At 39.9% G+C, this 13,921-nt stretch overlaps 1 protein-coding gene across 3 annotated transcripts in view; it reads right to left on the bottom strand.

Annotated features, from left to right (window-relative positions):
- TRIM69 (tripartite motif containing 69) overlaps window positions 1-7,960 on the bottom strand; it is a 30,614-nt gene extending 22,654 nt beyond the window's left edge. For 2 of the 3 annotated variants that reach the window (XM_008052867.2, XM_021709894.1), the window contains exons 1-2: window positions 7,720-7,960; window positions 1,130-1,225 (exon numbers count right to left, since the gene is read on the bottom strand). In XM_008052867.2, coding sequence (XP_008051058.1) covers window positions 1,130-1,225; window positions 7,720-7,725 — 102 coding nt within the window. In that variant the 5' untranslated portion in view covers window positions 7,726-7,960. Of the gene's footprint in view, window positions 1-1,129; window positions 1,226-2,089; window positions 2,567-7,719 lie in introns of all 3 variants that reach the window. The other variant, XM_008052866.2, reaches the window with a different exon arrangement.
- Between the last annotated feature and the right edge of the window lie 5,961 nt (window positions 7,961-13,921).

The following is a 13,921-nucleotide window of genomic DNA, read 5'->3' as shown; positions in this document are numbered from 1 at the left end:
ACTGCGCTCCAGCATGGGTGACAGAGTGAGACTCCAACTCAAAAACAAACAAACAAACAAAAAACATAACCACTGAATTCCAATTCCTGTCTCAGGATTTTTTCATATGCTCTTTCTCTTCCTAGTATATTCTTATTCGGGTCATTTCCTTTACATTCCCCTCACCCAGTTCACTTAGCTAAGTTACTTATCCTTCAATTCTCAATTTTTATTAAGTGACTTCTTCAGTGTACACCTCTCCTCCAGTATAGATTATGTTCTCCACTTATATGCTTTCACAATACACTATATTTTCACTTATAGTACTTATCAAAGTTGTCATTTTGTTGTTATTAGTGGGATTATTTAATTAACATTTGTCTCCCACTCCCCATCTAGTATAATGCCTGACCCACTCAATAAATATTTGTTGAATGAATGAATGTTGACTCTAATAGTGGAACTCCTAAAAACAGGAAAAAGATTCTCTGAAGACATCATAACTTCCATTCATTCTTCTTTTTTTCCTGAGTCTATATATTTCTTCTTTTACAAGCCAAGTGGTAGAGAAGGCTCTCCTCCACAGAATAATCAAATGATGAAAGAGAACTCCATTTAGTACCCCAACCTAAGGACTGATTTGCCAAATCTCTAGCCATTAATGTTGTTCTAGAGCTCCTATGAAGTTGAAATTGTATACAATAGCTTTATTTAGTTTGAGGACAGCCAAGAAAGATCATATTAGATAAGAAAAGCCAGCAATCTGAGAAACCTTGGTCCAGAGTTGTCTGGTTATAAACCTAAAGGAAAGTAGGGTATTTCTTTGGACATATCAATCTTTCGTAAATTTTTCTGGTAAGTTCCTTATTTTGCCATAGTTAAGGGAAAGACCAGTCAGATTTCAACTCCACAACAGTCACCTAGTGACCGAACCATCGAAAGGATCAGCATATCAGGGGAAAGGTCAGTCTGTTCTGTTAGTCAGCTACCATATTCTTTTCCACCCTACAGTTTCAGTTTTCCAGTTCTATAGCCCAGGTGCCATTTAGTGTACTGGTAATATATGTATACACAACTTTGCACTCATGGCTGAGTTACATGGAGGGTGTATTCCAGTTTCATCTTATAACCCCTCTACCCTGCTCCTCACCTTGTTAGAAGTAATAGCATCCTTCTGCATGTTCCTCAGGGACTGAAGTTCCTTCAGGGTTGTCTCTAGTTGACCCTGTTGGATGGTAAGTTCCTCCTGGGAATGCCAAATAGAATACCAAATAGAATTATCCTTGGGAGATGAAGGGCCTTAAAGGACATCTCCCTTAAAGCCCTAGTGTGCCCCAAAAGAGCGAACTCTCGCTGCAAAATTTTTTCCCGTTCCCTATATCACAGTTTCTGTCTCTTTCAAGAATTGTGAAGAAAATTACAGCAGAAAATTTAGTTCTGCTCTTTTATTAACTATCTACATGAGTATGAAGAAGGTAATAGAACTCTCTACATTTTCCACTCTAGTTATACTCTTTTCACCATCTATAATTGTATTTATTTGTTCTCACTTGAAACACTTGTTTCTTTTGCTCTTCCAAATCCAAATAATTTCCCATTTCAAGTCCCTTTCCTTTCTTTCACTATATAAGCTCTATTTCTATAATCTCAGAAATTCTGAACATTTATGAGTTACAAATGTGACAAAATTTAACTCTCAATAGTAGACTACCTTATATTTCTACTGTTGTTTTCTTCATTTTAAACTTGACCAAACTTTGAAGCTTTTATGACAAGAGCAATATCTTATATGTCCATGTTCTACACAGTGTTTAGTAGACTGCTGTTATGGCAGGGTTTAGGTAAATATTTGAGGGAATAGGCCAGAGCTCTCCACTGTTCCTTTCATAGAAGCAACTACTCTAGAGGAAGAATTTTGCAAGATATGTTGTATTTTCTGAGCAGTGTGGGCTTTCTAGTCATCATTTGGATAAAAGGATGGGGTTGGAAGAGAGAAGAAGCCCTTTAAAAGATTTTTCCTCTGATGGGATTACAGGATTGAGCCACACTGCACAAGGCTAAGAAAAAAAAAAGATTTTTTCTGGCTTACCAAGGCCCAGGGCTTACCTACCGTGAAGCAATGGACAGCATCAGAGATTTGCAGGAATTCCTTAGACTGCCCCACAGACAATCGAGCATCCTTGCATTGAAAGCAGATCAGTTTCCCATCTGGCTTACTGAACAGTTTCAGGTTCTCTCCGTGCTCTGGGCACTGTGGGTGACCCTTGAGTAGGGGTAGCTTCTTAATTTTCTCTACCAGCTTATCCAGTACAAGGTTGAATGTACAGTTGCTATATTGACATAGCATCTTACAATCAGGACAGATTGTTTCCTTTCCTTGCAGCTTCCAAAAGTTTTGAATACAGGCTTGGCAGAAGTTGTGGCCACAGCTTAGCATCAGTGGATCATGGAACCAATCATGGCACAGTGGACAGTATAGTTCCGTTGTAATGTCTTGTATCGCTGTTTTAGAGAGCAGGTGGGTGATTGAATCATTCATTTCAACATAGTTGCCTGGATCAATGTTGAAGGAGAGGTTGGAGGATACCTTTGGAAAAGAACAGCTAAAATGAGTTTGTCTTTCTTATTGCCCATTTCACACTCCAGAATGGTGGGCTCGATTCCTAAAGAGTTGAACATTGGTGCAACTAGAGTAATAGCACCATAATCTCTCCTTTGGAAGGGATCTGGTCAATTCATTGTTTCTTTTTTTTTTTTATTTAATCAGAGTCTCAGTCTGTCACCCAAGCTGGAGAGCAGTGGCATGCACATAACCATTGCAGCCTCAACCTGAGCCTCAGGTGACCCTTCTGCCTCAGCCTTCCAAGTGCTGGAACCACAGGCGTACACCACCATGCCTGGCTGATTTTTTGATTTATTGTAGAGGCAAGGTCTTGCCAGGTTTCCCAGACTGGTCTTGATCCTCTGGTCTCAAGTAGTACTCTTGCCTCAGTCTCCCAAAGTTCTGGGATTACAGGAAAGTTATTGTTTTCTAACATCATAGTTGTGACTCTATTTAAGCTTTAATAGAGCACTAAGGCAGAGAAAGAAACAATACTCAACCAAATAAGTATATTTCGTTGTATATCCCTCTCATCACCTACTTTCCTTTGTTTTACTAGTTATTACCTAGTTTACTAGTTATTTTTGTTTTCTAGAAATCATGTACAAAGAATCAGAAGACCAGTCAGATTCCTCATTCAGTGGCATGATATCATCAACCATCCAGCCCCTCTACTTCTTTTTAAAAAAACACATTTCAGGAATATAAGTATGGAAAAAATACAAAATCATGAGTATGTAATTCACTGAGTTTTCACAAAATGAACTCATCTGTGTGATCATCACACCAATCAAGAAACAGAACATGAGCAAGATCCCAGAAGTTCCCACATGCCAGTTTCAAGTTGCCTCCCCCCTCACTAAAGTTGACCCCATCCTAACTTCTAGCATTATACATTACTTTTGCCTGTTTTTGAACTTTATATAAATGCATCATGAAATACGTACTTTTTGTTGCTGGCTTCTTTTATTCGATCTTACATTTGTAGGATTTATCCCTATTGTTGTATATAACTGTAGTCCACTCATTCTCGTTGTATACTATTCCACTGCATAAATATACCATAATGTATTTCTTCATTCTTCTGTTGATAGACTTTTGGGTAGTTACCACTTTGGGGCTATTATAAACAGTGTTGCTAAGAACACTCTTGCTCATGTCCTTTGCTGAATATATGTATATATTTCTCTTGGTTGTATTCCTGGAAGTAGGTCATGGAATTGGCATATATTTAGCTTAGTAGATACTGCCAACTGTTTTCTAAGTGGTTGTATCAATTTATACTACCACTAGTATTGTTCTATATCCTTGCCAACACTCACTATAGGTGTATTCCTTTTAGCTATGAATATACAGTAGTATTGCATTGTGGCTTTAATTTCCATTTGCCTGACAACTGTGAATGTTTGGCCCATTTTTCTATGTTAATTGTTCATTTGCATTCTCTTTTTGTGAAGTGCTTGTTCAAGGCACCTATTTTTTGTTTTTTTTGTTTTTTGAGTTGGAGTCTCACTCTGTCACCCAGACTGGAGTGCAGTGGACGCTCCTGGCCACTGCAGCCTCAACCTGCTGGGTTCCAGCGATCCTTCCAACTCAGCCTTCCAAGGAGCTGGAACTACAGGCGCGCGCTACCATGCCCGGCTAATTTTTTGAATTATTGTAGAGATGAGGTCTCTCCAAGTTGCCCAGGCGGGTCTCAAACCCGTGGGCTCAGGCAATCCACTCACCTCAGCATCCCAAAGCGCGGGATTGCAGGCTGAGCCACCGAGCCCAGCTCAAGGCACCTATTTTATTGTTGAGTTTTCTGTCTTTTTATTTATTCACAGAAGTTCTTCATATATTCTAGATATGAATTTTTACCTCATACAAGCATTGCAAACATCTATTTGTACTCTCTGGGTCATCATTTCACTTTGTTAATGATTTTTTAATAATAATTCTTAGTTATTTTTTAAACTTTTTTATTTTTAAGTATGACACAAATACACAACAATATAAAAGAAATATATAGCATATTGAATTATTAATAAATAAACATTCATGAAAGGAGACAGAGCCTTGCTGGCTGTCCCAGAAGCCCTCCATATACTCCCTACCATCTACATGCCCATCCCCCTATAACTGAGATGAAAACTATCCTGAATTTTGTGTTATTTCCTAACATTACTTTATAGTTTTAACACATATATGTCTAAATGATATACTATTTCATTTTACCTAGTTTGATGTTTATATAAACAAAATTAAATTTTATATATTTGTCCCTGCCTTGCTTTCTTCATTGTGTTTGACCCACTCTTAGCAATTCCCTGTGTTCTAACACAGTTATGGATTTATTATTCTTATATAAATTTTAATGGCATTTAAAAAATAAGGATAAGTAAGTGCACCCTGCTTTTGCTGAGAGCATTTAAAGGCAAAAATTTTGCCCACAGCAGACAAACTGTGGAACAGGATAAGTGTCTTTGTTTGTTTGTGTTACTATAAAGAAATACCTGAGGCCGAATAATTTACAAAGAAAAGAGGCTTATTTCACTCATGGTTCTGCAGAATGTACAAAAAGCATGGTACCAGCATTTGCTTCTGGTAAGGGCTTCAGGCTTCTTCCACTCATGGAAGAAGGCAAAGGGGAGCTGGTGTGAGCAGAGATCACACGGCAAGAACAGAAGCAAGCACAGGGGAGGTGCCAGGTTTTTTAAACAATCAGTTATCATGGGGACTAGTAGAGCACTCATTACTGTGAGGATGGCACCAAGTCATTCATCAGGGATCTGCCTACATGACCCAAACAACTCCCATTAGGCCCCACTTCCAACATTAGGATCAAATTTCAACATGGGTTTTGGGAGGACAAATATCTACACCATAGTAATAAGCAACAGACAGACCAAAAGCCTGAGAAGGAAGAGGCTGGAAAAAGAGATAGATGAGGGAGCAAAGTTTTTAAAATCTCCCTCATATACCTGGTAATGAAGAATTCCATGAGCATGTCCAGATATGAACACACACTTTTAAAAAGCCTGAGAAGACCCTACATTCTCACCTCCTCCTGACCTTCAGGTTCTATGTGAGCAGGAAGTAAATGTGAAGGCAGAGCTGTAAACAGCCTGACTAAGTGTTAATGGAACATAATAACACAGATTCTATTGGCAAAGACTGTAAGAGTACTTTTTTCTTTTCGGCTCCAGGCATTTGAGGAAACTGTCAAAACACTAGCTGACCACTGAGCTACAGGAACACAGCTTTCAATGACTACACATGACAAAGATAACAGACTTTACAAAAATAGTTTAGAAAAGTTACTAAACACGCAAACAACCCACAATAAGCAGCTAACCCCAAGGATGGGAAGAATCTGACTTCCAGAGTTACCAAAGTATAATATCCAACATGTTCAATTTTCAACAACAAAAAAAAGTATGGCCCATTCATAGAAAATATTGCTAGAAATTTTCCCTAAGGAAGCCCAGGCATTGCATTTACTAGATGAAGACTTTATATCTTAAATATGCTCAAAGAGCACAAAGAAACCAGGAGAATAATATCTCACCAAATAGAGAATACCAATAAAGTCCTTGAGCTGCTCACACCTGGACCTCCACTATATTTGTGGGTCAAGACAACATGTAACTGGAAACCTCTGGCTTCTATTTTTCAATTTGCATATCATCTCCTTCTGAAGGATAAAAAAACTTAAAAATAGAAGACTTGCCAGGCGTGGTGGCTCACACCTATAATCCCAGCACTTTGGGAGGCCAAGGTGAGAGGACTGCCTGAGAAAAGGGTTCAAGACCAACCTGGACAACTTGGTGAGACCTCATCTCTACAATAAATCAAAAATTAGTTGGGCGTGGTGGCACGTGCCTATAGTTCTAGCTACTTGGAAGGGTGAGGTGGAAGGGTCACCTTAGCCCAGCAGGTGATTGGTTGTGAATCTGCTACTGCACTCCAGCCTGGGTGACAGAATGAGACTCCAACTCCAAAAAAAAAAAGGTAGAAGACTTATTCCGAGGCAAAAATCCCAATTGGTCTAGAGGTTGCCCTCCTGCTCTTGAGAACAGAAAAATATAATTCATCTACAGAGAAAAACCATATGGCACAAGTAGCTCAAACACAAGAGCAAGACACACTCCTGCTTCACGAGTCATACCATTCTCATGTAAGAAGGAAAGATTCCAAACTTTCTGATATCTTGGAGTCTGAAAGTTGAGATTTTAAGGCCTTAAATTCACTCTTTTCCAGCCTTTGCCTGGACATTTGAAATAATGAAAAGCTCACTATCACACAAACAGTATTTATACTACTATGGAAAAATGTCTATTTTTACTGACTTGGTATTAAAGGAATAAGAATACAGTAGGTATAGGCAATAGTATTTCTTTTTTTTCTTACAGATTGTAAATAAAATACTTATAGCCCTGTTTGCTTCAACAGTTGACAGAGATGAGTAAGAGCAAACCCAAATCTAAAGGAAATTAGAAACTGATCTTAATTATTAATATACATATAATGAAATAAAACATTATAAGGAGTGGAAACCGGTGGAAATTATGATAATTCAGAACATAAGGGTCTATGTGTCAACATTTCTTGTCAATTAATTCTTGTGTTTTTCAGCTTTCTTATATTAAGTAAAGATTTTATTTTGTCTATCTGATAATCAAGAAAACGCTAGGTTAAGAAGAATGTAATATCCTTTATTTTACTTCTCAAAAGATCTGAAGTGAGAGAATTCAATTTGAAGATGTTCAACTTCTTTGAGAATCAACTCTGCTTTAAATATAAACTATCAAATGTGATAGTATAAATGAGAAAACAACATCTTACATTATAATTTTAATCTAAAATGAATAAAGTGATTACATTATTAAGAAAGGTAAATTCTTGTGTAGCATATAGTTTAATTTTTCTCAAGATGTTTTGGTGGATTTCATTACTTTACTATCAACTTCTCTAATATAAATTCTCAGTTATTCCAAGGCCTGGAGAGAGCACAGAAGCTACCAGCTGTCACAAATTAAATATTTCCCTTCACAAATTTCATTTCGTGGTCCCAAATCCATATCCCCTTCTATGATCCTGTTTTCCACTGTGCCTAGAAAACCTGCCAAGTTTAAAAAATAAAAAGAGTAACTCACATCCATGAAGCTTGGTCATGGGGCCGCCAGGGCACAGAGGCAGGCACTTGGATCAGAGCTCAGCAGGCCCAGGATAGCTGCTGACCGGGAGTCAGGAACCAATTCTAGAAATGAACTCAGAGCATAGCAGAAGGAAGAAATGTTCAGGAGCTGGAGAGAAGGTGCAAGGCTAGAGTGAGGTCTGGCAGATTCTGTGACAGTTTGTCAGTTGCTTTGATCATGGCTTGCTTAAGAGAAAGAGATCTTTTTTATTTGAAGGGGTAAGGGGAAGCTCATCTAGATTAGTAGTCTAATCTTAAGGTCACAGATCCCCATCTTTGGACTAGGCTGCTCTGAGAAAATGAAAATAAACATCATTACCAGTCTATAAGTCTAATTCATGAGCAATAACCACCTCACCCCTGCTCATGATCCCAGCACAGCATCAAGACACCAGCTGAGTGGCTTTAATAAGAAAGCTGAAACAACTCTGAATCTATCTTTGAGAAAGTAATACAATATTGGAAAATGCCAGGCCCTCAGGAAGCAAAGGGAAAGCCTCATTTCTTTTTTTTTTTTTTTTTGAGTTGGAGTCTCACTCTCTCGCCCAAACTGGAGTGCAGTGGCCGCTCCTGGCCACCACAGCCTCGACCTGCTGGACTCCGGCGATCCTTCCGCCTCAGCCTTCCAAGTAGCCGGAATTACAGGCATGCGCTACCACGCCCCGCTGATTTTTTGATTTATTGTAGAGATGAGGTCTCGCCACCCAGGCGGGTCTCAAACCCGCGGGCTCAGGCAATCCACTCACCTCAGCCTCCCAAAGGCACGGGATTACAGACTGAGCCACCGAGCCCGGCTGAAAGCCTCATTTCTTACAGCTTTCTTCAACTGTTTTAGCTCACGTTGATATATACTAACACTGTCCTCCTGAGTGATCTACAACAGCCATCACAGAGCCAAACAGTTTTCTTACAGTAATTCCTCTAACTCAATATATTTTCTTGAAGTAGTCTAGCTCCTGCCTAACTGTCCAGCCTTAGCCCCCACAACTTTCTCCAGTGTTTGGGTTTGCCCAAATATGTCATACTTCTGCCCCTTTGCACATCTTGTTTCTTCTGCTGGGGTTCTCTCCTCCCCCATATCCTAGTCATGATCTCTTTACTAAGCTCTTCCCTAACCACCCCCCTACCAAACTTTACCCACTGTACATCCCTTGTAAAAAATATTTTGCTGGTTCCATATCAGAGTTTCCCATCCTCAGCCCTATTGATATTTCGGGCCAGCTAAGTCTTTGTTATGGAGGACTGGGCTATGAATTTTCAGATGTTTGGCAGCATCCCTGGCCTTTAACACACCAGATGTGTAGAGCAATCCTCTTGCCTTTGCCTCCCAAAGGTATGAGCTGTAGTCAAATGTCTGCTAGGGGCAGGAGTTGGAATTACTCCCCTCATTGAGAACCACAGTTTTACACATTTTCATAGCACCCTAGATCTTTGTACATGTCTATACCATTGGCCTTAACCGAATGTATTTTATTGTTTGATTGCATGTCTACCCCTCCACTAAGTTGTAGATAATGGCAGGGTAATATTGTGTCTTGCTCACCTTGACAGTACATGATATTTATTGGATCAAATTATTTGTCAAATAAATTGTGATGATTTTCACTTAGAAATTATAAGTCAAAAATTAGTTTTGTTTCATCTTGATTTTAATAATGCTTTAGATGATTGTACTAAAGCCTGGAGTCTGCACTTTCTTGAACCTTTAGCCCAGTGTTGCGAATACTGGCCTAGAAGATGGAAATTTTTTCTCTCACCAGAGCATTGAGTAGCCTTAGCTAAGACATTTAACTACTCTGGGTATCAGTTCCCTCTTTTTTAAAATGTGAATACCTAAGACCGCCCCCTCCCCTTCTCTAGAAGCTGTGATTCCAAATCTTATGTATGAGAGGTCCCAATTGTAGGTATTTCAAGTCTTTTTTTTACTATTTAAAAACAGTTTCGAGTGGGACAGACTGTTACATCTAAGAAAATATACATACCAAGTTTTACCATATAACTAGTAGGAAAAAAAGTAATAAACCAAAATTACTTTTCTCTTTCCATTCTCAATTATGTCATATACAAAATAGGAGCTGGTCACAGTAACTCACACCTGTAGTATCAGCACTTTGGGAAACCAAGGCAAGAGGATTGCTTGGACCTAGGAGTTTGAGAACAGCCTGGGCAACATAGTGAGACCTCGCCTCTACAAAAAAATAAAAAATAAGCTGGGTATGGTGGCATCCGCCTATAGTCCCAGCTACTCAGGAGGCTGAGGTGGAAGTGTCACCTAAGCCCAGGAGATTGAGGCCATGATGATCCCTGATGGTGCCACTGTACTCCAGTCTGGGCAACAGAGTGAGACCCCAACTCAAGAAAATAGGGAATATAATACCTACCTTTTGGATTGTTGCAAGGATTAAATAAGATAATGTACGCAAAGTGAGCACATAATGAGCACCCCAGAAATGGTAATAGCTATTATTATTATTGCAACTACCATTGATATGCAAATCAACTTTCTGTCTTGAAATATATCAAGAGATACACAGGCATGCCTCAGAGATATTGCAGGTTCAGTTCTAGACCACCTCAATAAATCCAATGACACAAATTTTGTCTCCCAGTTCACATAAAAGTTATGTTTTCACTATACTGTAGTCTATTAAGTATGGAAGAACATTACGTCTTTAAAAATGTACATACCACCGGGAGCACTTTGGGAGGTTGAGGCGAGAGGATTGCCTGAGCACAGGGGTTCGAGATCAGACTGGGCAACTCGGTGAGACCTCAACTCTACAATAAATCAAAAAATTAGTCAGGCATGGTAGCATGTACCTATAGTTCTAGCTACTTGAAAGGCTGAGGCAGAAGAACTGCCTGAGCCCAGCAGGCGTGAGCTTGCCACTGCACTCCACCCTTGGTGATAGAGTGAGACTCCAACTCAAAAAGAAAAAAAAGTACGTACCTTAATGAAAAAATAATTTATTGCTAAAAGATGTTAATGATCATCTAAACCTTCAGTTACTTGTAATCTTTTTGCTGGTGGAGGGTCTTGCCTCAGTGTTAACTGCTGCTGACTGATCAGGGTGGTGGTTACTAAAAGTTGGGTAGCTGTGGCAATTTTTAAAAGTGAGACAACCACAAAGTTTACCACACAGATTAACTCTTCCTCTTTTTTTTTTAGGCGATCCTTCTGCCTCAGCCTTCCAGGTAACTGGAATTACAGGCATGCGCCACAACACCCAGGTAATTTTTCTTTATTTTTGTAGAGATGAGGTCTCGCCAAGTTGCCCAGGTTGGTCTCGAACCTGTGGGCTCAGGCAATCCTTTCTCTTTTGCCTCCCCAAATGCTGGGATTATAGATATGAGCCACCGCGCCGGCTTTGCTTCAGTTCTTAAAAGAGATAATATAATCCCATGCTTCCACTAGAACGAACCCTGCTTTGTGCTTATACTCCAAATCTCTATCAAATTTCCCTTCCTGATGAGCTATGCTAGACAATGAAGTAACAAAAGTCAGTGTTCCCAAACACATCTATGGTGATGATAATCTGAACAGTGGTTACCTATGAGAGAGAAGACGGGTCTAGAAGGAGGCCTAAAATAACTTCTCTGGGGTGATGAAATTATTGTATATTTTGATTGGAATGTTGGTCATATGAATATACATATCTGCTCAAATTCATCTAATTATACAGTTAAGATCAATGCATACCACTGTCTGTAAATTTTCCTTGATTTTTTTTTAATGTCAGAATCCCCTTTGTTTTTTTCCCCTAAAGCAGAGGCCAAAAACTCTAGTGTCTATAGAAGCTTGGCAGGTAAGTTAAATGTGTGAGTGGACAGGGTAGACTACAACAGGAGGGCCAAGGGCTGCTAGCAAACTGAAGAGAGAGTGTTCTTGATCACGATCATGTGGACAATACACGCAAAAACAGAACCTGGATTTAGTAGGCGCCTCAAGTGTTTTGGTCATAGTTAGGTTTGTGACACACTGTGCTATATATATCACAGAGAAATTAATAGTCTCTAAACTGTGATATACGAGATGATCTGTTGGAATGTTGGAAGATACTACTTAAGATTTTTTTCGAATTTTCTTCATTCTCTTGTTCCTCACTTTAGAATATAAAAGGGAACCCACTGGAGGGTGTATACCACATTTATCTTGCATTTCCTGTACCAAGTCAACTCATGTCTGGGTTGTGGGCAGCATTCCAAAGAATGCAATGAGCACATAGACATGACACAGGGATAGACACCACGCCATTGGCATGACTGAGCCTCCTTGGAGGAGATAATGCCGCTACAACCATTGTAACTAAGAAACTTTACTGCATGTTTCATTCTTAGGGAAAGAGCACTGCACACTCTAAAGTGCAGGCTGAATTGTGAGTGCTATATAATTCTCTGCTAAAGAAAAAAGAGCTGGCAGCGGGGATGGGTGGTGGTAAGACATGCTTTGTAAGGCCTGTTACCCAGTCAGGCTGTTCTTTGTTCACAGAGAAGCATGCCAACTTGTTGATTAGCTGACCACTGTGGTGGAAGGCAAGCACACCTGTAATCCCAGAGTGACAGCAGCTCCTCTCTGTTCTGGCAGATAAAAGAGCACAGATCCACAATTCTAGGTCCCAGTGTGCCTAGGTAATTCTGCAGGCTAGCCTCACAGGTCACTAGGAGTCCCCACATGGCATGTGCCTGCTTCCAGAATGTATTCCAGTTCACCCTGCTGGTTGGAGAGGTAATCAGAAAGGACTGACTTCTTTCCAGTCCAATGCAATCAGAAAATCCAGAGAAACACAAACACAGCACTCTGCCGGGTCCATTAATTAAAATAAAGATTCAGCCAGGCATGGTGGTTCACGCTGTAATCCCAGCACTTTGGAAGGCCGAGGCGAGAGGATTGTTTGAGCCCAGGAGTTCAAAACCAGCCTAAGCAACATAGCAAGGCCTCATATCTACAAAAAAATCAAAAAGTAAGCTGAATGTGGTGGTGCACACCTATAGTCCCAGCTACTTAGGATGCTGAGGTGGAAGAATTGCCTGAGCCTGGGAGGTCAAGGTTGCAGTGAGTCGTGATCATGCCACTGCACTTTTAAGTGACAGAGTGAGACCTCAACTCAAAAAACAAAACAAGACCAAAAAAAAAGGGATGATAATACCTACCTTATGGGATTGTTGCAAGGATTAAATAAGATAAAGGACCGGGCACAATGGCTCACATCTGTAATCCCAACACTTTGGAAGACTGAGGTAGAAAGATCATTTGAGGCCAGGAGTTCAAGATAATATATGTAAAGTGAGCACATAATGAGCACCCCCAAAATGGCAATAGCTATTATTATTGAAACGAACATTGGTATGGCAAATTAACTTTCTGTCTTGAAATATATAAAGAGATACACAGGCATGCCTTGGAGATATTGCAGGTTCAGTTTTAGACCACTGCAATAAATCAAGTGACATGAATTTTTTGTTTCCCAATGCACATAAAAGTTATGTTTCTGGCTGAGCACAGTGGCTTATACCTGTAATCCCACCACTTTGGGAGGCTGAGGCTGGAGGACTGCTTGAACCCAGGAGTTTGAGACCAGCCTAGGCAACATAGTAAGACATTGTCTCTACACAAAATTTAAAAATTAGCCAAGCGTGGTGGCACATGCTTGTAGTTTTCTCAGGGGGTTGAGGTGAGAGGATCGCTTGGGCCCAGGAGTTGGAGGCTGTGGTAAGCTGTGATCATGCCTCTGTACTCCAGCCTGGGTAAAAGGAGACCCCCAACTCAAAATAAAATTAAAAATTAAAATAGAGTTTCCATTGCTCTAAATGAGACCCAGTGTGTTGGTTAATTTTATGTGTCAATCTAATTCACCCAGTATATAATGGTTGCTTAAGCTTGAATGAAATCGATTTCTCTCTCAAGTAAAAATCCAAACTTGTATAGTGACTCTGGCTTATAGTGTCAGTCTCCCAAGTTCCTTCACTCTACTTGCTTCACAGTGTCTAAGGTGTTGCCCTTATTTACCTAGTCTAGAATGTCTACATGTGACCAGTTAAAATTTGATGACTATGAGAAAGAAAAGGAAAATTGCTCTGAGGACTACCACCAGTATCTGGCATACTATGGCAACCAAAGTCCAGCCCTGAAACATGAAACCAAGAAAATAAAAAGCAGTCTC

This window comes from Carlito syrichta, unplaced genomic scaffold, assembly GCF_000164805.1.
Source record: "Carlito syrichta isolate Samal-C Ts95f unplaced genomic scaffold, Tarsius_syrichta-2.0.1 Scaffold287601, whole genome shotgun sequence".
Taxonomy (NCBI): domain Eukaryota; kingdom Metazoa; phylum Chordata; class Mammalia; order Primates; family Tarsiidae; genus Carlito; species Carlito syrichta.
This window is presented reverse-complemented; position numbering and strand designations above follow the sequence as displayed.